Here is a 20,927-nt window from a genome sequence, read left to right as displayed (position 1 = left end):
GCATTTCGGTGAGGGAGACCCGCCTCTCTCCAGGTATTCGACTATAGTGGAAACGCACCCATTATGCATTAAAATATTATGAAGCTGTTTCTAGGTAAATAGCAATGTTAGTAATGCTTTTTTAAAGGAATTGTTGAGCATTTTTGTAAATTTGTCTAATTGCTTTTTTTTTTAGACTAAGTTGAGAGAAATTATATAATTTTCATGTCTCTGTGTTGACTGCAGAGCTGGTTGTATTGTGGTTAGCTTAGCTTAGCCAAAGACTAGAAGCAGGAGGAAATGGCTAACCTGGCTTTGTCCACGAAAGCTCAGTAATTATCATGCGCTCTCAATATTTTCATTGTTTTATAGAATTAACACTTTGGGCTTTTGAATTTTTTTTGTTCTGCCATGTTGGTTTCAATTTTTTCAGAACAACCTCACCTATATGACCTGATCATTACTTTTTCACTTTGACTTTCTGGATCAACATTTTGAACCCAAAATAAATAAAATGTGATTTTGAAAAATGTTTATTTTACTTTTATTTTACTTTCAAAACACAATAATGCTCAATGAAGAATTTTAAATGTTACAAATGTGAATACAGAGGGTTAAAGTATGTGATGTAGTTTCGCATTGTGTTCCTACTTTCTCTTGTTTCTTTGTTGTTTTTTTGCTTGCCCTGTGTGTGCTTTCTCACTTCCTGTCTATCTGTCTTGGCCCTTTAAAGGACTTTATTGACTCCAACTCTAGGCTATATATGAAAAAAAAAGCATTTTGAAAAGTGTGCAAGTTATTGCAAAGGTACAATTATATCAAAGTCTGTAGAAAATCCCACAGTCAGCTCTTGCTCATCATTTCAGCCATCCCTTGTGTAATAAAATACTATAATAATGCTTATTGTGTAAGATTGGAAGAAAATGAGACATTGAGCTCTTTCTCAGCACCACATAAATGTATTGATTCATATTTTGGTCCTATAGCATATTTGTTATAAAGGACAAACAAAAAGAGCAGTAATGTGTGTTATACCACAGAGAAAGCTACATGTGACCTGTGTATCAATACTTTGGCACCATATTTCACTTAAACATGTTTCATTAACAGCGTCAGTGTGACTGGTGTTAATGACTCCCGTCTTGCACACTTAATTACATCCTCATTGGTTCCTAATTTGTTCATGTTACTCCTATGGACTCCAAAAGGTTGCATCCATTTAACTGCACTAACATCTCACACCTAAAATGATGCAATACGTCCCCTGCTCGTAATTTAACCAACAAATTATTCATCTACTGCATCTCCTGGGGGGGGGAGATTCATTATCCAATTTAGCATACTTGTGGAATGGGCTATGTCAGGTGATAAATGAAGAGTGTCCAGGGAGAGGACAGTTTTACAGCAGATAGAGTGCGTGCAAAACCTCTTACCATCTTTGTCGGATTTAAGATGTCCATTTGGCTCTAATTTCCTCCTATCCCATAGTGCAACACCGTATCTGTCCACAGTCTGATTCTAAGCCCGCGGAGGCGAAGAGTCTGAGAGCAATCTTTGTGCTTTTGTGTTTCTGTTCAAGCTGAGTGATTCATGTGGGGCTTTTTAGGGTAATGATGAAATATATGACTGTGTGAGTTTAAAAGAAATCAATTAACTCCTTTTTAAGAGTTCAGCAAAGATAATAAAGTGGACACTGACATGACAGAGCATTTGTTTTGTTTATTTGCCCGACGATGCCTCAGTCTCATAGCCTCTCTTTCTGTATCCCTGTCAGGTTTATTGTGGGCTCAACCTTCAGCGCAAGGCTGGGCTTTATTATTTTAATAAATTGCCCTGTATGAAGAGAGCACTGGTGCATGTCTGATGTATGTCCCTTCCTCTTCCCTTCCACCCTCACCCTCTCTTTCTTTCTTATCCGCCACCACAGTGTTTTTCCTCCCCCCTCCCTTCCTCCTCTCTCCTTCCGTACCTGACATTAACAGCACACTTGCAGGGGAATAAAATGAGATGCATTCATAACGAAAGAAGAGGGAGGTGAAAAGATTGAAGGAGAGAGCCCTCAGCTCAGCAGACGGATGTGTTCTTCCTGCTAAGCCAGTGATCATCAGTCGTCGGGGCCACCCAGCCTCTCGGGTCGGCCTCAGACAGCGCAGACACCCACAGAGGATAGATGACCATGAGCGGGGGCAGTGGAAGTGGCGGTGAAAGATAGCCCGCTCTGACGCCACCGGTCATCGATCACAACTAGCCACCCTGTAGAAATGTCCTGAGAGAGAAGCCCAGGCAATAACAGTGGGTTGAATTGTTGCGGCGGCGGGTCAGTGTCAGACTGGATGGCAAAACAACACCTCAGCCATCACCTCCTTGTTTTCTGTCTCTTTCATGAGTCTTAACATGAAGGTGTTTAGATAGAACACAGAGGCTCATTCCCACACTCTGACATTAACTGAGTATGGAGACTTTTTCATCCAGCATTCACATTTGGTCTTTATTCTATAGTCACTTTACATCGCATAGCAACAACTGATCAACTTTTTGGATGAGTCATTTGGCTCCTTTGGTCACAAATCTGACTCAAAGTGAAGAAAACTGTTGGCCTGGGTTTTCTGAATTAGTAGTTAGAGGGGAAAACCCAGATGCATAAAAGAGCATGATTGACTGTGACAAGCTGCTTATCTTCTAAAATTGGGACAGTGTCTCTAAAGTGATAATGTTTTTGATTAGGTCCTAGTGTTTCTCATGGCGGGATAATGTCGTTGTTGTGTCAGTATTGTTGTATTAGTTCTTTCGGAAGATAAATGCTAGTTCCACCCATGAATCCTGAGCTTTTGACACAATATCTATGACCCTGTAGCATAACAAGCACATTTTTTACCAACAGTTGGGCTTGGGATTGGCTGCCTTGGACTTGACTGATGACCTTTACTTAATTTTATACAGGCCAAGGCCCTGGTCTGGGTCTGTGCGTTTCCTTTATGTTCTGCTTAAAGGCCAATTTTCACATTATTTAAAAACACTTTCAGCCTGAAGGTTAATTCTTGACCTTCTTCTTCTTCCTCCTCTTTAACAGCAGCTTGACAAAACAAATTGTCAACACAAGGTTGACATTACTTGTAGTGCTCAAAGCTTTTACCAAGCTTCCACAGTGGATGGAGTTGCTTAGTTGTCATGGAGATAGTTTCTGTTGTGAAACCCTTTCTTGATGTTTTTTGTAAATTGTCTCTATTTTGTTATTTTTGGAATACTGCCTTAATAATTGGCTAGTTGGAGACAGAAGATGGGGACAGAAAACATGTTGAGACAGGAAAAGGTCCAGAGTCAAGTAATCACATGGTACAGTATGTCTCTTATCCACAAGGACACACCTGTTGTTCCCATGTCTTCATTGGTTTCCCTCGTCATTTTCTCCCAAAGTCCAAAGATCAGGTGATAGGAAAGTCCAAATCACCTGTGTGCTGTGAGTGTAAATTTGTTTAGCCCTCTTTTGTATGTTTAACTGGTGACCTTTCTTAGGTGTTTGGTGGGTCAGCGCATGAACCCAAAACAGTTCTGGACAGATATGGTGAATCTTTGTGGAAACTATACAGTACAATATCTACATTTAATTTGTACATACTGAATACACAAACAGCTGTACATTTGCATTCATTTTGATTACATTACTGATGTTCAAAGAGTAGTTGACAACTTTGCGGTGAAACATCGAGCAAGTGCAACAACAGAGACAACACAAGACGTAACAAGCCAGCTAATATTACTTACAACAATTTCAACGTCCATCTTTTCAGCTCTTTTTTCAGCAAAGTTCTGTAATAGCTGGTCTGGGATTGTCCAGTGGCCTCTTGCTCGGTCACTCTCTCCATTTCTTTTATTAGCTTCGTCCTTCAATGTCCTCTTCGGTCTTTTCACCTCTGCAAAAAGGACCATAGAGGCTGCTGAACTTTGTTCCATTGTCTGCTTGCCTGGAGTTTGGTCATGCATGACTGTTTTTTAGAATCAGGGTATTAATCTTAAAATCACGGGTATACGCAACGGGCCAAACTCTATCATTGTTGGTATACTCTTGTAACTGTAGCTCACATGGCTGCAGGATAGAACTGCAGATATGTACAGTGTTTATGTAAAATAAAGAAACATGGTAAACAACATGTGAGTGACAGCAGTCAGACTTGTGTAACTACAGTGTTGAGTAATTAGACAGGCCTACTCCTGCAGATGATCTGGTGATTCAGCTTGGCATTGCCACGGTCTTAACAGGCGCAACACAACATTTGATTCATGTTTCCTTCTTGTGAATATTTGGGTCCTGCTGGCAGAGTGAAAAACATGTTCATTTGTTGTAGTGTTGACAGCTTTTGAGAGGCGAAGCTTCACTTCCCCCAATGAGAACGCCTCAGAGAGGGTGGGATTTTCTGACAAGGGCTGTTAAACACCTGTGATTGCATCCATTGTCTAGATGCCTCTGCCAGCTTCCTCCAGCAGCTAACTGTCTTTATTGGTCGTCATCTTGTTTACGCCTCTTGTACAGGCTGTGGGATAATAGAGCAGAACACTTGTGAAATACAGGACAATGTGTGCTGTATGTTCTGTATTTACACTCCAGAGATGCTCCGAGAAAATGCCACGTGAGAACCGTCACTTCTGAGAAAAGCTATCTTAAGCCATCTCATTTGCCTTACATATCTCAATGAGCCTTCCCAATTACCACACACTGTAAAGGCTTGTTTGTGTTTGCCAGCAGGTGCATTTGTGTCGCATGAGTGAACTCCCTGCTGCATTTATGTCACAGTGATTTCCACTGTAAACGGGAAATGTCTGGGAGAAAAGAGGAGATTGTGATTGTGTGGAAATATGTGTAGATTATGTGTGTGTGCACATGCTAATACATCCATTCCAGCGCACACATGCTGGTGTTCACACCAGTGTGCTCCAGCTCTCTGCTTATGTAACCTCGCTTGTGTAGTCCGTCCATCCGTTGACAGGGGTAAAGCGGCAGCTCCCCAGTGGCCTTCGTGTTTGTTGTTCCGTAATGAAAGCGTTCCTCTTCTCAGGATTAGGCTGCAGTCTACCTGACTCTCAATGGGAAACTGCTGAGATTAACACTCGCTCCCCAGTGCCTCGCTCTCAGACGATGACAAAGCCTCACACACAAGACCCTCTCAGGGCTTTTGCTGGCAGCTGCTGACACCAGGAGGTTTTTATATGGGTTCTTGTATAACAAGACTTCACCACTTTAAAGTCATTAAACGGAATGATTTCCTCACCAGTGCATTACTGTACTCAGAAGTGCTGATCTGATCATATTAAGAAGTGAATGATAGGAAATGTGTTATAAACTGTGCATGCTTGTAAACATATGCACACTTTAAAGGATATTATAAATACCCATTATCAAAGGAAGACTGTATAATGACCTATCAGCCACAAACAAGCATGGTAATTTGCAAAAATTTAGAAGAACATAACACCGTAATGGATGTCAGTTAACTAATTTGCTTCAAAGTCTCTTTAATCACCTATAAAATACAGAAAACAGACAATACATCAAGCATGCTGCCTTAAGTAGAACAAATAAGTTGCATAATTTCCATGCAATGAGGCTCATGTTGGATGAGCACAGAGGGAATTCTTTTATTTCCCCTCTTTGGTCACACTAAAGCTTAATTAGAGAGTGGAGGGCTTCTCTGAGAAAATAGGCCTTTATAACGAGATTCAGCTTTATGGTTTAGTCTGCACTGCGAGAATGTATGTCTATCAGCCTTTGAGGTTAAAACGCAGAGCGGGGGAAGCTGGTCAGCCTCCCTCTGAGGATGTTATGGATGATTTGATGACCGCTCTGGGCAGCTGTAGAACAACGCAGTATATCACGCAGCTACAAGGCCCTGTGGGGTGGCACTGGGCCAGTCTGAGACCTGTCTAAATACACTGTCCAAGTGCCAAGTGTACCAGCAGGGCCCTGTGCAAGGTCAGAGAGGAACAGAGGGCCAAATCAAATCCCCTGACTCCATGTCCATCAAGGGTCTCGTTCGTACATCAGTGTCAGTTGTTGACAAAAGCTTTGAAATGGTTTATTTGCATGAGACCAGCTTGATTGATTCACATACTGCAGGTTATGTGCACATTGAATTCTAATTTTTTAAAGTTTGTATATACAAGTTATTTTTTATAAAGATATTTATATGAACAATTTCTTGATTAATCCACAAAATTACCTGCAGATGGATTGATAATGAAAGTCCTACTCGTTTGATTAAAGACTAAAGATGCATTCAGGGTACATAAAGCAGATTCAAGACATATTTTGGTAATACCAGGTTGGGGAGAAGACGGCATCCTTACTTTTAAAAAAAAGTATTAGGATTATCAAACCGATGTCTTTATTTTTTGCAAAAGATTCCATTGTGACATTGTCTTAATATTTTTCATGATTGCGTCTGCTCTTCACCTACACCTACACTAAAGCATGCACTACCAAATGTGACCAGCAGATGGAACACATTCTGTAGTGAATATGGCCCTGACTCAGTCTCAAATTGTTTGTATATACTCAATTATAACAGCTGTTTAAACCTCAGCCCACCTACCACGGATACCAGATACCTGTCAGACTACAGCTAAAAAAAGAAATGCTTCCCTTTTTCCATTTTTCTAATGTGAATGAGTGAACAAATGTAAACCATTTTGATCACTTCTCTATTTTATCTGAAACATTACAGGATTTCTTTACACCCCTGACTCCTGGTTCACAACTGCTCGGCCCTTAGATGAATAATGCATCACAGGCTTTTCAGTTCACTACCTGAGTCTGCTGCCCAATTATTACACCCTGTTCTGGTCTGTTGCTTTTTCACTTTTCCACATTCATTTACGCACTTCAAATGCCATATCCTTCTATCCCTCACAAGACAAGCAGCCACTTATATGTCACAGGTCTCAGAGTTCTCACTATGCTCCCTTGAGTCACATATGAGCATAGAAGTGTACTTTGGCTTCCAAATGTGAAAGTCTCAATTTATTAGAATGTTATTATGTTGGGAGTCAGATGGATGTCATTATCTTGGGTGCCATAAAGCCCCACACTTGATGGCTATGAAACATCCTGGTAACAGCCTGGACGTTGTAGGCTGAACTGGGTTGCATGCATGTATTTTTTTATATGTAAAAAGTTATTTTTTTTATACATATGATCTGTATAATAATCATTAGGCTCTGTTCCAAATCACATATTTTTGCTTTTTACTTCTCGTATCTACTGCAGCTGTCCTTACCAAGTATGTACTATTGCATGCAGTAACTGTTTGCCAACACACTGTGGCTTTAACTTTGACCCTCTGGCTCATATAGGCTATATGCTGCACAAAGTAGTGTGGGTCACCAAATGCAGTAGGACATTTTGATATTTCTGGCGTTCTGCATTGACAAACTTTGTATTGGGACATACTTAATCTTTTTCTGGCATACTTAATGGTGTGGAAGTATTGATAATGGAACGCACGTTAGAGATCTGCCTTCAGTCAGCACTGAATCTGCAGTTCATTGTACTTTTCAAATTATATGGAACCTAATGGAGGCCTTGTCGACCCCAAGTAATAAAATATAATCAGTCAGAAAACATAGGCTCAAGTGAAAATGTTGCCTTACAAATATTTACCTGTATAACGAAGTTTGTAAATTTAAAAAATAAAAAACCTTTCTGGGACCCACTGAAAAGGAATTCTGTTATAAACTGTGTTGCCCTGCAAACAACGCAGTAGACTAATAATAATACGTAGTTTCACTTATTCAGTTTTTGCTAAAACAAAATTTTCCTACATTTGTCCATTTTTTTTAATCCAGAAGAAACAGTTGTGGAATGTAAAACATTTTTAGGTACTTGTACTTTACTTGATTATTTCCATTTATGTGTAAGTTTATACCTATACTCCACTACATTTTAGAAGCATATATTGTACTTTTAACTGCACTACATTTAGCTGACAGCTTTAGTTAGTTACTTTTCAGAAAATTTTAGGAGTACAAATTAAACCACATAACAGTATTAAATTCACCCCATCTTAACAGTAAAATGCAAAAATAATAATACAATACAATACTATTGGAATAATCTGAGTGGGGCCATTCTGCATTATGAGGACTTTTACTTTCAATATTTTAAGTACATTTCAATGTAAGACCTACTTTTGTACTTTAAGTCTGTTTTGAATGGATGGCTTTTAGTACTTTTAATTAAGCAAGGGTACTGAATACTTCTTCCACTACTTAATAGGCTGCCGTATTTGACATATCGTCACACTGTTAAAATAATCGCCTAAGTCATTTTTTGTCAAAATTGTTTTTTTTTTGCCTAAATCATCTCCTCATGACGCCAGCCACCTATGGTAAAAATTGCCTACATCGTCAGTTGATCAGATCATGTGATTTTCCCCTTTAAGATAATGGCCTATGTCAAGTATGTGACTTAAGCAGATTTATTATGCCCAAATCAAAATAAAATGTAACTTAGGCAATTTTTTGAACATGCCTTTGTGATTTAAGCAAAATATGGTAACACTTTATTTTCGTTTAATTAGGTGTCAAACATGATATGGGATGTGTCATGAACATTAATGACACTTTGAAGTAACATTAATGCTCATGATACTTGTCATGTCATGTTTCTGACAGGCTTGAGTGACTCTTATGTAGACACCTTCAAAATAAAGTGTTACCATATCTTGCTCAAGTCACAAAGGCATGTTCAAAAGTTGCCTAAGTCATTTATTTCTCTTAAGTTACATAATTTACACACAGTGTTACTACTATGCCAATCACTTTTTCAGTTATTGGCATAGTAATAACATCCTTTTTGAGTGAAATGGTCAATAAATGTCATATGTTACACTTTTGGTGAAGTTTTTTGTGTTTCCTGCAAAACTTGAAAAAAATTAATAGGCGATTATTTTAACAGGATGACGATATACTCGTCGGTACTGTAAATATAGGCCAATAGGGCAGTAGGCTGCTACAAACTGCGTTACACAGCTTGACTCCACTAGGGGCAAAAAGTTTGCACTTGTCGGGGTATTTACAATAGTTCCTGTTTTGGAATGTATGGCGTGTTGGAGGCTTTTCACACTACGACTTTGAGCGTGTGACTGCCAACACTGCGTTTTGTGCAATGAATACTGGCTTCATAACACTTTGAAAGCTTGTTGTTAGCTAAATTGTAGCAGTAACGTTAGCGTTATGGACTTCATATTTTCTATCACGGGCAGCGAAGCTGTCAGAGGTCTCAGGGACGCAATATCTCACAGACTGTGGTCTGGACCCGGACAGGAGACCGACCAAAATCAACAGCACCATGCTGGGACAACACAGGACTGTAACACCGACGACTCTAAAGCAGGTTAGTCTAACATTCAACCCCGTTATCTGATTTAGAGACGTCGCCAGCCTGCCACATAAACCAATCCCTCTACTGGGTGCTTTCATCCTGAGCGTAGTGCCACATTCCACTTAAAATATCGCTTAGTTTAACATTTCACGTTGCTTTGAAACTTTTCTTAACTTGTAGAACATATATTACGATGTAGAAATAAACATCAAGTCTCAGCCTCTATATCGGTCACGGTCTATCAGTAAAGTGTAGTGTACGCGAGTATAATTTCAACTTTTAGTTTAGTTATTTCCGCTGTCCTGTCACTCGAACACGCTATTTGTGTAACAGCCTTCAAATAATATTTGCTTGTATTTAAATACGACTATATTTTTAAACAATGCGGAATTCACCCGGAAAATTAGACATATATTCGCATATGACGACCAACTTCTGAGCAAAGTTTGCAACTCTTAAACACATCAGGCTGTTGATTTGATCACTTGCAGCCTCGTCAGCTGACATAGTTGCCTTTGATGTGTTAATTACCCAATGTTACTACAATGTATTGGTGTGAAATATCCGTACTGCAAGAAGAAGAAGGTAAATAACAACAGTAGAGATAGATAAAATGCTTCCTTGTGCCTTATTCCTCCCCTCAAAGCTGAGATGAATCACGTGGTCCCTGCCTGTTCATCACCAGACCCCCCTCTTTTCCCCCTTTTTCTACAGTAGGTACTTGTGAACTACATTACATACAAATGAAGATTCATGTGTGCCATATTTTGACTATGCATTAGGCTGAACATGGGGACACAAAGGTTGTGCAATATTTGCAGCTGTTGCACACATTAAGTAAGACTTCCTGGATGGTGTGTTGTAGTTTATGATTGCTTCCCTGTCTGATTTCCTTGTTCTGAACTGATGTGAACTAAGATCAGTTAATTTCTCCATGGTTGCACTCTGCCTGTCCAGTTTATGGTGAGGACACACTGCCTGTAACAACTGAGGCATTCCAAATATTTCAGATCAGCAGGCAGTGCATGCTTAAACCATCCAGTGAGTGAGTGAACAGGCATGTCCTCAAGGCTTTTTACATCAGGGAGTATCTCCATGCTAATGAAGATTGGATTTTTCCCCCCTTTCTGCTTTGCCTCTCGCACATAATTTATTATGAAACCCATCAGTGCCTTCTCTAACTTTGAATTAAAAGCTGAGACATGTAGCACGATTGAAATGAAAAGCAAAAGCGCGATCTGAGCTCTCGGCCACATGAACCGTCAAAATATCACACAGAAGGCTTTGCGCTATTAGTTACCATTAATTGGTTGTTCTGAAAACACAGAGAGTTGCAGTGTGAGGGCAGAATCTCACCCTGCTCTGGTTTAATGTACAGGGGTTTGCAGCTCATGCAGAGTCTTCAGGCTCCAGAGCTAGGTGGCAGGCAGGTTAATTGTTCGATCTAATTAGGACAAAGATTAATCAGATGCATGCTCTGCTGCTCTTGAAACGCCACGGATGGCAGTCGGGTTCATTAGCAGTCCCTGTGCCTCTTTTAACAGCAGCAGAGTGGACCGCGGGGGCGGCTTGTGTCTGCAGGCTACTGCCCTGCTCAGGGGGAAAGAATGAGACTAACTAGACATGCAGTCAGGTAGTGGAAGTGAGAGGATGATGTGAGAGACAGAGGTGGGCACAGAGCTACTGGGTGAAGCATGGGTGGGCACTGCACTGTTTGACAAGTTGAACACTGATGAAGGGCCCAGTCGCACCTCTGAACAACAGGCACTGATGTCACCTGTGTGATCCTCGCTCATATGAAAGTAAATTACTGGCATATGAATGCTGTTTGAGGAATGCTACCACACATTACATTACTGTACACACAAGCAGAGGCATTTCTGTGGCCAGTAAAGTGAACGCTCAACACAGTTTGATAAAACTGAGCCTGCTCTCTTTCCAAAAAAAAAGTTTGTATGTTTGTTTGTATTTTCAATAATTTACTTGCCAGAGACCATTCACATACCTGACATTTTTTTAGACTAAACTGAGACAAGGTAAATGATTTTTGCTTAACCACTTTAACAACTACCAAAATAGACACATTTTCTGATGCTTGATTTCAGCCTTGATGAAAGATCCAACTAGTAAGTGGACTTTTGATCTCAGACTGATTCGTTGAATTTCAGTAATTTTGTGAGATGAAAACTCCACAGGAAGTCAAGATAGTATTTGCTTGTAAACTTGTGGCCACCAGCACTTTCAATGACCTTTTTTAATGATAATTTCCAGTTGTAGCCTCAGAATATCATAAATCATTGGGAAGTACCTCAAGCTGCTTTAAAGTTTGCAGAATTGGTTTGAAACGTCTGGCAGGGAGCCTTAGTGCCCTTTCCGATTTCACAGTGGGACAGCCCTGAGCTTTTGCAGATTTATCGGGAATGCGTGTCAGAGTTTAAGTTCACACGGGTGGTCAGTGGGAATATAAAGTTGTTGCTATATCTGGACAGGGGAAGGAAGGTAGAAAAAAGACAGAACTATAAATACAGCCTTGGTTTCAACTGATTGGACATACCTGCAACCTGATTATTTACAACATGCAGATTGTTCTATGCAATCACTCTTAAAATCACACACATCTCAGGTATTAGTTTAGCCAGCAGATACAGCAGTGACTGAGAGGAACAGTCTTGGAAAGAGTGACTGCAGGTTTATCTGAGAGAAGGCAAAAGTGCAGACATAATGGAGCGATTAAAATCCGAGACACAAGAGCATATAAGGATTTAAAGTATCTAGTGTAGACACAGATTGCCATACCTGCAGGCATTGACACGCATGTTCCTGCAAACCATCTTGTCTCAGCTATAATCAGCAGCTCATGACTCTTCTTTGCATGTTCGGCATGATGACACTGCTGAACAGATACAGTAGTGTTTCTGCTTCTCGTCTGATTCAATTGCTGACATCTGTGAAGAAAGTAATGAGGATAGTCTGAGAGGTAGTTGTTTTCACATGGGATAGGCAAGTGCAAGTTAATAATAAGTCACTACAATTGGAAATACAGCGAGAGTGTTTGGATGTCAACTTCTCCTTTTTTTAACCAAATCCTCCGACCTAATTTACCACAAATACAACTTAAATGTGCAAAGTCAAAGGTCTGTGCAGCGTGAAACTATTGTGCAAGGGCCAATACTCCTAGGATATCAGTACATTGCTTAAAAAAAATGAATGGATTTTGTTCTTGGGCTTAGAAGCCCAGGGCCTTAAACACTGGCTTGTTTTGAAGATAGCCCAAGGTCTGAGTGGCATGGTAGTCGAATGCCAGTTAATGTTTCTTTGGGTAGGATAAGAGACCCCCCTCCACCTAATGTGTCCCAACAAATGTTGAAACAAATCCTACGCTCTTGATTATACAGCTTACAGCTTTTGTGGATTGATTTGTTGGGTACTAGAATACACACATTTGGTCATATTTACAAGCACTTCTGATCCAGCTTAACTCTGCACATACTGTTACAAGGGAAGTGGCCGTAATATCACATAAACAGGTTGTGTGCCCATTCATGAATAGCCGCAGTGCAAGAACAGGTTTGTCCTCTCGACATTGAACTCCTCTCTGCGTCTCTAAGTTCTCTCTGTCCCCTGGGCTGTTCACTTATTTGTCACTGTTCACATTCACCCAAAGGCTGACACCGACTCTGCTGCAATTATCAGGATGATTCAGAAAGTGCAATCTGCTGATGCTCTCAGCACTGTAATAGGTGATTTTAATCACCTTAATTTCCAAAAAGTCCTTGAGCAGTTTATATCAGCGTGTCACTCGCCCTGCATGCCATTATGAGACACTCCTGGGATCTGTTATGGCTCTGTCAAGGGAACTTAAGTGGCAGGAGTCCCATTGGGACCACCGGACCACAGCATTGTACACCACTTAGAGAGCCGTGTTCAGAGTTTGAACTAATGACAGTTCCCTGACTTTTCAAGGATGCTTTGTCCACACAAACTGGTCTGTGTTTCAAGAGTCAACAGTATCAGTGACAGCACTGACACTGAATCTTTCTCCAAGGAGTTTGTCACCAAAAGGATGACAATCTGTCCCTCGCACAGGAGGTGAGTGTAGAAACGAAAAAGAAATCCAGATGAAAATAGAGACAGAGAGCCTGAGCTTTCTGGCAACATATTTTGGTCTGTATGACGAGGAAGGAAACTGACGAGGACAGATGACAAGACGTATAACAGGGTGATAAGCCTGAAAAGATTTAAATTAGTCATGTGACTAATAAGCTGAGTTGCACTATACGTCGTGATTGCCAATTCTGAGATCAGCAAATGATATTTTCAACAGCACATGTGTGAAAGAGGCCAGATGACGGGCACAAATGCTGAGTACTTTTGACTTTTAAGGGAAGGTAATTAAGACCTGCTCGGAGTGATTCAGCTGCATCTGATGCGTCTTCATCACTCCAGCTGAAAAGAAAACCCAGCCTCTGGAAACATGCAGCCCTCCTGTTCAAGGATTCCACACCTGTGGTAGTAATGTCCCCCTTAAACATATCAGAGAAATAAAACCAAAGACTTTAGAAGAGCATGAGTATGACGTCAGCTGGAGTTTTCTCAAGGGATGTTTTGAAGTTTGGATTTGGGTTTGCCGCTTGCAGACTTTTTGATCATAGTTTTTCTTCAGCCTTTTAAAGCTGATGGACTTTACTTCTGGTGGCTTTGTTCATCATGACGGGGAAAGCAGCTCTGTCATTTTGTTGATTCAGGGTGGGAGGATTTCACACATCTTTTATATGCTGATCAGTGAGGTGCCAATGTGAAGAGACATTTTATTAAGTGTACAGATGATTTTGTCCCTCTCCAGCAGGATGTCAGGGAACAGTCTTTTCCTGTGGTGAGAAATGTACTTTCCTAACCAAGAGTTTTCGGAACACATGACACACCTACAAAAACTGCTTGGTAAAGCACTAATCTGACTCACTGGATCTAGACTGTGGATATGAGGCCACTGTTGGACATGTAGCATTCTCCTCCCCTTCTGCTGTCTCCACTATCTGTTTTGCAAAAGCACCGTTGCTACATTGTGGGCTTAGCGCCGCCCAAGAAAATTGTGATTGGTTTAAAGAAATACAAAAAAAAGCCAGTGTAATTTTTTTCCCTGTAGCTAAACCAATAATAGGTGCAGATCATTCTCCCATGCTGACAGAGTCCTGGGGAGAAAGATCTGGCAATGACAGACTGGTAAAGCCTAGGTTTACCACACCAGAGATCAGGGTTCTAAGTCTAACCAAGTCGGCTTCCAGTGATCACACATTATGTCTATAAAAGATTAATCCATCACATTCATCACATATTAACTAAGCAATACAGGGTTGCCTCACTTGTTCAGAAAGTAGGGTTTGTAAAATGTAGTTATTTTGTAATGTTTGTTATTCTTTTCTCATAGCCTGGCTAACGCCAGACTATATCACAAATGAGATCTAGTCTGGCAACGAGCTATTCATTTCTCCGTAGAGGAGGTGTGGTTTACGATCCTCCAGAGCCGTTTATTTGACTGCTATGAATGTCTATCATAAGCGTCTGTACGTAGCTCTTAGCCAATCGTATCAGTTATACCAGATGACGTATGAAAAGCGACAGAAATTCGAGCCAGACTAACCCATCTCTACTTTGGGACTAAAATGCTCAATTCTGCTTCTGTTTTCCTGCAGCATGTTGATGTGTGTGTGTCTGTGTGTCTGTGAAAGAGTGTTGCTTGCTGCTTTGCTTCTCCAGTTCTCGCTTTCTGCAAGATTATTTATTTTTACGCCTTATTCTCCTATTCTAACTTTGGCTCTAAACTATCTAGAACACTGTCTACAGCTAGATCCGAAGAGAGCTTTGCGTCTGCTGCAGCCATGTTGGATTCGTAAGAAAACTACAAAACTACAAGCTTTCCTGTGTCGAGTAGTACGCGTCATCGTCTTGCCGTCCCTCCCCGTTCTGTGATTGGATCCCTAAAACAGGGCTAAGAATCGGCCATAGTTGCCAGACTATTTGCAGGTTCGAAATGAAATCGAGCGCACAAGGCAGTATGGGAATACCCAGGCTACTTTTCTCATATAAATATATTTATTTCGGAAAAAGATTGGCGCTTTATGGAGCTTTGATTTGGAAAAAAGGTACTCCTGTTGTTATACAGTATGTTTGTTCACTTAAATAAACGGTTACAATAAAACTACCTGTGACATGTCATATTTGGCTTTGAATGAACATTTGCTCTCACTTTGCTATAAAATATTGAGATATATATCATGTATCAATTTTCAGCCTAAATATATCTGGATTTGACTTTTGGTCCATATTGCCCAGCCCTATCAAAAAGCCAGTGAAAGAATTCACAAGGCATAATCAAGCTAAATGTAGTGTGGCATGACTGCTGTGTGACAACTAGTGCCATTCTCTATTGTCCCATTAGCTCAGTTTTCTGTATGTCCTCAGGGCAGAAAGAGTAGAAGGCCTCCACTTCACTAGAACCAGCAGCTCATTAATTCTCACTGCAGTTAAACTACTTAAGATAAGCATGAGGCTAAATTATTTTTATATAAATCACTTGTTTTTGCAATGATTGATAATGTATTGTACTAACATATTTACTTATTGATTAGTCCTGTGCTAATGTGCCCATAGGTTGTCAAGTTATAAGGTTGTACCTGTTCCATTTGTGTTATGCTTCATGCTATTTATTTAGTGTATTTAGGATGAGTTGGTCAGAAACTGCAGCTTTTGTTATTTTTGATTTGGAGCATGGATCATCATCATATTTTTTATTGCTGATGACTGAATGGGGCTTGAAATGTAACTGCGATGTTGGTTGTAGGGTTGCAACGTTATGAGACTTTCATGCTATGATAACTCCCAGGAAATCTCAGTTTTGTGGTACTACAAAATGTCATGGTATCACACAATTATTATTATTATTGTTATTATTAGTTACAATAAGGAATGAAAACAAGTTGTTTTGTTGGTGTGAACAAATGCTTTATTATTATTAAATATTATGTGGCAGTATGTGTAAAAGGTCACCATGTTTTAATACCGTTTATTTTGCCATGCATGGTATGATCTTTTTATAATTTAAAACCACAGTATATCGTGAAACCAGAACTGTAAACCTCATCTCATTATCTGCAGTTTTAAACTGCTTATTTTGTAAACACTTGGTAAAATAAGCCTCAAATACATTTACAAACTATATGATGACAATAATGATTTATATCAGCCTGAAATCATTATAACAGGTTTATGTGATCAATGGTGAAGATTGTTTACATCACTGAAATAACACAATAGCAGTAGCCAGTGAAGTACAGTGTGTGGCTTTCTTCTGTAAGCATTATCCTTTGCAGGTGAAATAACATTATCATAAAGAAATAAATGCCAGTTTGCTGTAATAAATTTCTAGATTTGTGTAGATTTGAAATATTGCTTCATGTTTAAGTATTTAGCTGATTGTTAGCTACAAGTGCATTCCAAAGGAAATATATATTTCCAGTAACTGCTGTGACTTCCAAACAGAGATTTCAGTGCTGACTATGTAGTAGTCGGTACAGAGATTTAGTGGTACCATGTTAAGTCAATTTTATACATATTATGGATACAACTAAAAGTCACACATTTGCCTCTATGGGACAGTCAGCGCAGTGGCCCCCAGAGGCGTCAGCGGCCATTCTGTAAATGTTTAAAATAAAGCACTCCTCACTGGTTTATTTTTACCTGTGGTTAAAACTCATATTTTAACTCCTTGCCACCCATTAGAGCCGGGAGCAGAAATGTCTCTCTCTACCACGACTGAGTTATCATTCTTTTTTTTTACCTATTCTCCCAAGTTTGCTGTATTGTAAAGGATAAACATTTTGCACTAAACCTGTTTGTAAGATGAGTTTAGTTTCATTGCTAAGAGGAGAGGGTTCATCAAGTTGTCAAGTCTCACTGTGTTTGATAGCTCGTCATGCAGATGGATTTGAGGAGATGCTGTCTTCTTTTTTTCCCACTTAATCTCAGCAGACCTGTCTGAGTAAATGGAAAGCAAGCTGTCAGTGTTGGTGCTGCAGCCTCTGTTTCTGTTTGGCCATTACAGACTGTGGTTGCACTTTGAGGAGCATTATACATTACTCACTCTGCTTATCGTTTTCATGAGTACAAGTAACAATACTGCAATATAAAAGTGCTCAGTTACATTTAAAAGCACTGCATTCACATTCAAAAGTATTATCGACATAGCATTATGAGTTCTTGTGCCCCTGTTATACTCTGTATAACTCAGAATTTACCATTATTCTCTAATTGCCACATGTGGCCATAGAAGCCACTGTTTAGAAAAAAGTACTTACTCACTTAGTCAGTGATTTATTGCCACTCTTATTATTTATGTTTTATATAGAGCGCAAATGAAATTATGTATTTTTGTAGGCAACCCAGAAGTAGCATCTCCATGGGGTCTATTGAGAATTCTCCTATGGGATTTTTGCATTGGATTTAGGATCACTGCAGGTAATAAGCTCAGTGGCAAACACACGTTTCTGATGCTTACATGTTTTGTTTAGCAGGACAAAAGCAAAGAGCTAAAGTTATGCTATAGTGAACTAGACCACTGTCACATGACTTGACCATCACAACCGTTATGCTTCAGTCACTCTCTGACAACTTAACCAGCTGTTTTGAGAAGCTAGCAAATCTGTAGCCTATTATATTGTTTATTAACATAATTTACAATCTACAAGAGTTTGCAAAAGCACTGAAAACCATGACTTAAGGCTGTAGTGCAGACTAGTGAGAGAGTTCCTTTCTGTGTCCAGCATGATGACGTTTAATGTCCCTGACAACCACTGTAGTCTCATTATGCCACTTGTTAGCAACCAACTTTTTAAGGACGCGTAAAAAGTGGGGGTATTTACTAACATATTTTGTCGTACAACAAAGCTTGAACATCTCTTCAGCTTGTGTTAACCACAGACCTTATTTCAGGCATCTAACCAAAAATCTATTCAAAATCCTCACGGAGTTTGAGAGGTTAGACCACAAAAAGCTAGCTAGCTAAAATGCTAATTTACATTCAGGTTTAGGAACTCATTCCTGTGGTGCCCTAAGAAAATATATGCCTATTATCCCTGTGTTTGTGTGTGTCACTCCCTGTACCTGCATTTGGCCTATACTGTATTCAAATCTTGACTCCTGAACAGGACCCTTTGCTTTTGGCTCAATAAGACGATCTGATAATGCAGAGTTTGTGTTTCTCATAGCTGAGCTCATCACTTCTCCTGTTATTGATTGGAGCTGTAACCTGAGAGGTTAGTGTTGCTGCTCAGATGCAGGGTGCCAGGGCTCTAAAAGGCCACGCAAACTGATAAAGATGTGCTTTTGATTGCACGACACAAGTGTGCTCATACCAACTGTGCTCCATTTTCTACCATCTGCTTTCTACCATGAGATTTCTCTTAAGGCAATCCAAAGATTGTTTAATTAATTAAGAGTGATAATGTAATAATAATGAATGGACACTGGTCGTTAATGCCCTTTTGCACATCATCAAACATCAGTTGGGTCACAGCGTTGCAGTACTGTCATGGCAGAGATGAATCAGAGTTGTTGTGGAAGCTACAGCAACTGTACATTATGTATATGTATCGCCATTGATCCAATGCAGAGTTATACTTCAGCTATACCATTTATCATGTCCCCTTTTACACCCCAACAAACACACACACACACACACACACACACACACACACAGACCCTCCCACCCCCAACTTTGACTTGCAAAGAAATATTGCTCAAAGTGCAATAACCTTAACGCCAAAGGTTGGAGGAATCACAGTGTGATTAGTGAGCCTGGAGTCTGAATGCATGTGACAGCAGAGATGTGGAGGAGGATGGGAGGTCTGGAGCGGTTGCAGGGCCGCCTGTTTACAGCTGCATCAAGTGTGGATCAGAGTGCTTCAGTGTGAGTTGGTGAGAAACTAACTGTGGTTAATGGTATGCAGAATATTGCTTCATCATTGTGGTGTCAGTCATAGTCGTAGCATGAGCTTGGGCTGGGTCCGACAACTGTGCAGCTCTGCTCCATAGACTCTAATGCAATCGTGTCAGATTTTCTTTCTTTTTTTTGAGGTTTGCTTTGTGGGTTTCAAGGTTGTGGTTAAAACGTTGTGCCTGGTAGTGATTCACATTACCCAGAGAGGTTGGAAGGACATATACGTTTTTCAGATGGTTGCAAAAATCTGTGCAACATTAGCAGAGTACAGCACATTATTCAATTACTCACACTTCTTAACTTCACTAGCAAGTGAAGGTTTACTGAATGTAATGATTCTAACAATGTGTAAGACAAAGAATCCCTACAGAGATGAACCTTATTGTTTGAAAGAAAAATCCTTTTGTTTAGAATCTGCAGCTAAAGCACTCACCAAAAACCAGACTCTATTTACAAAAACAATTATTCTACAATTAAAACACCTGCTAAATATCACCATGTTACAATGGGCATGTTAGCTTGGTAACATTAGCTTTTAGCTCAGAGCATCATTAAATGTTTTCTGCACCAGCAAGCACTACTCTGAAACTGATGTTTTAATTTAAATGAGAGGCTGGAATTTACGTTTTGCTAAGAAATGTAATGCCAGATCCCAAATACTTGGCCATTTTTCATACTTTGCTTTGGACCAGGGTTTCTGTTTTCAATTTCACAGTCAAATTGGAGAAATTTCAGATAAATATAATCCGTTTTTTGTTGAGCTCACGAACAATTGATAGGTGGGCTATGTAAAAGTGACATCTTCATTGCATGTAGATTTATAGTATTTTGTATTGAAAAGTAGCTACTTTTGCCTATCTTATATTCCAAATTATATATGTCCCATCAACAAACTCACATGCACAGTGATGCTATCTCTGAAATGAACGTATAAGTATTACACAACGTTGATGCGGAAAAAATTCTCACCCACAAAGCATTGAAACAAGAAGGGGTTCATGTTTCAAGATGAGTCAGGTCTGTTGCCGACATAACACACTGAGGACACTGGTTCCCAGTCACACTGGGAGCAGTAAGCCCTGATAAGTCCAAGGCACAGGGATGCAGCGTTCTGTAAGCACATGACCTGAGCATGATGATCTGAGGTCGGAAAAGGCCCGAGCCTTTTTACAATTACAGGATAATGGAAACCCAGCTGGACACATTTCAGTCAATACAAATATGTATTAAGGTTCAACACTGAACCCTAGCCCCAAGGTTAATTCTTCATATTACTTGCTTTGTTCATATTTTACCAAAACATGAAACAAAGGAGAGCCTTTTTTTACATTTTTGAATCTGAAAACGAGAATATTAGATTTCTTAATAAATTTAAATAACATTGAATCAGGTCATATTCTTACTGATTTTTTTTCCTGTCCTACAACTATTCAGGTAATTGGCTAGTTGTTTTTGCTCTATACTTACAGTACCAACAGTAACAAAAACAATACAGACCAGAGATTTGAACAGTGTCCGGTCACTACAGGTTCACCCTTTAAGAACAACTGTGACCAGTTACAGTTTTAAGATTCAGTCTTCATA

General features: G+C 39.8%; 1 protein-coding gene across 4 annotated transcripts in view; it reads left to right on the top strand.

Moving 5' to 3' along the window:
* oxr1a (oxidation resistance 1a) overlaps window positions 1–20,927 on the top strand; it is a 181,466-nt gene that overhangs the window by 98,664 nt on the left and 61,875 nt on the right. The window contains exon 1 of one of the 4 annotated variants that reach the window (XM_059338608.1): window positions 9,014–9,364. The exons of the other annotated variants lie outside the window; for them this stretch is intronic. Within the exon in view, the coding sequence (XP_059194591.1) occupies window positions 9,205–9,364 (160 nt within the window). The 5' untranslated portion in view covers window positions 9,014–9,204. Of the gene's footprint in view, window positions 1–9,013; window positions 9,365–20,927 lie in introns of those variants that run through there. 4 annotated transcript variants of the gene reach the window in all.

The sequence above is a fragment of the Centropristis striata genome, chromosome 8 (genome assembly GCF_030273125.1).
Source record: "Centropristis striata isolate RG_2023a ecotype Rhode Island chromosome 8, C.striata_1.0, whole genome shotgun sequence".
In the NCBI taxonomy this organism is placed as follows: Eukaryota; Metazoa; Chordata; class Actinopteri; order Perciformes; family Serranidae; genus Centropristis; species Centropristis striata.
The sequence above is the reverse complement of the archived record's forward strand: the minus strand, read 5'-3'. Positions and strand labels throughout refer to the sequence as shown.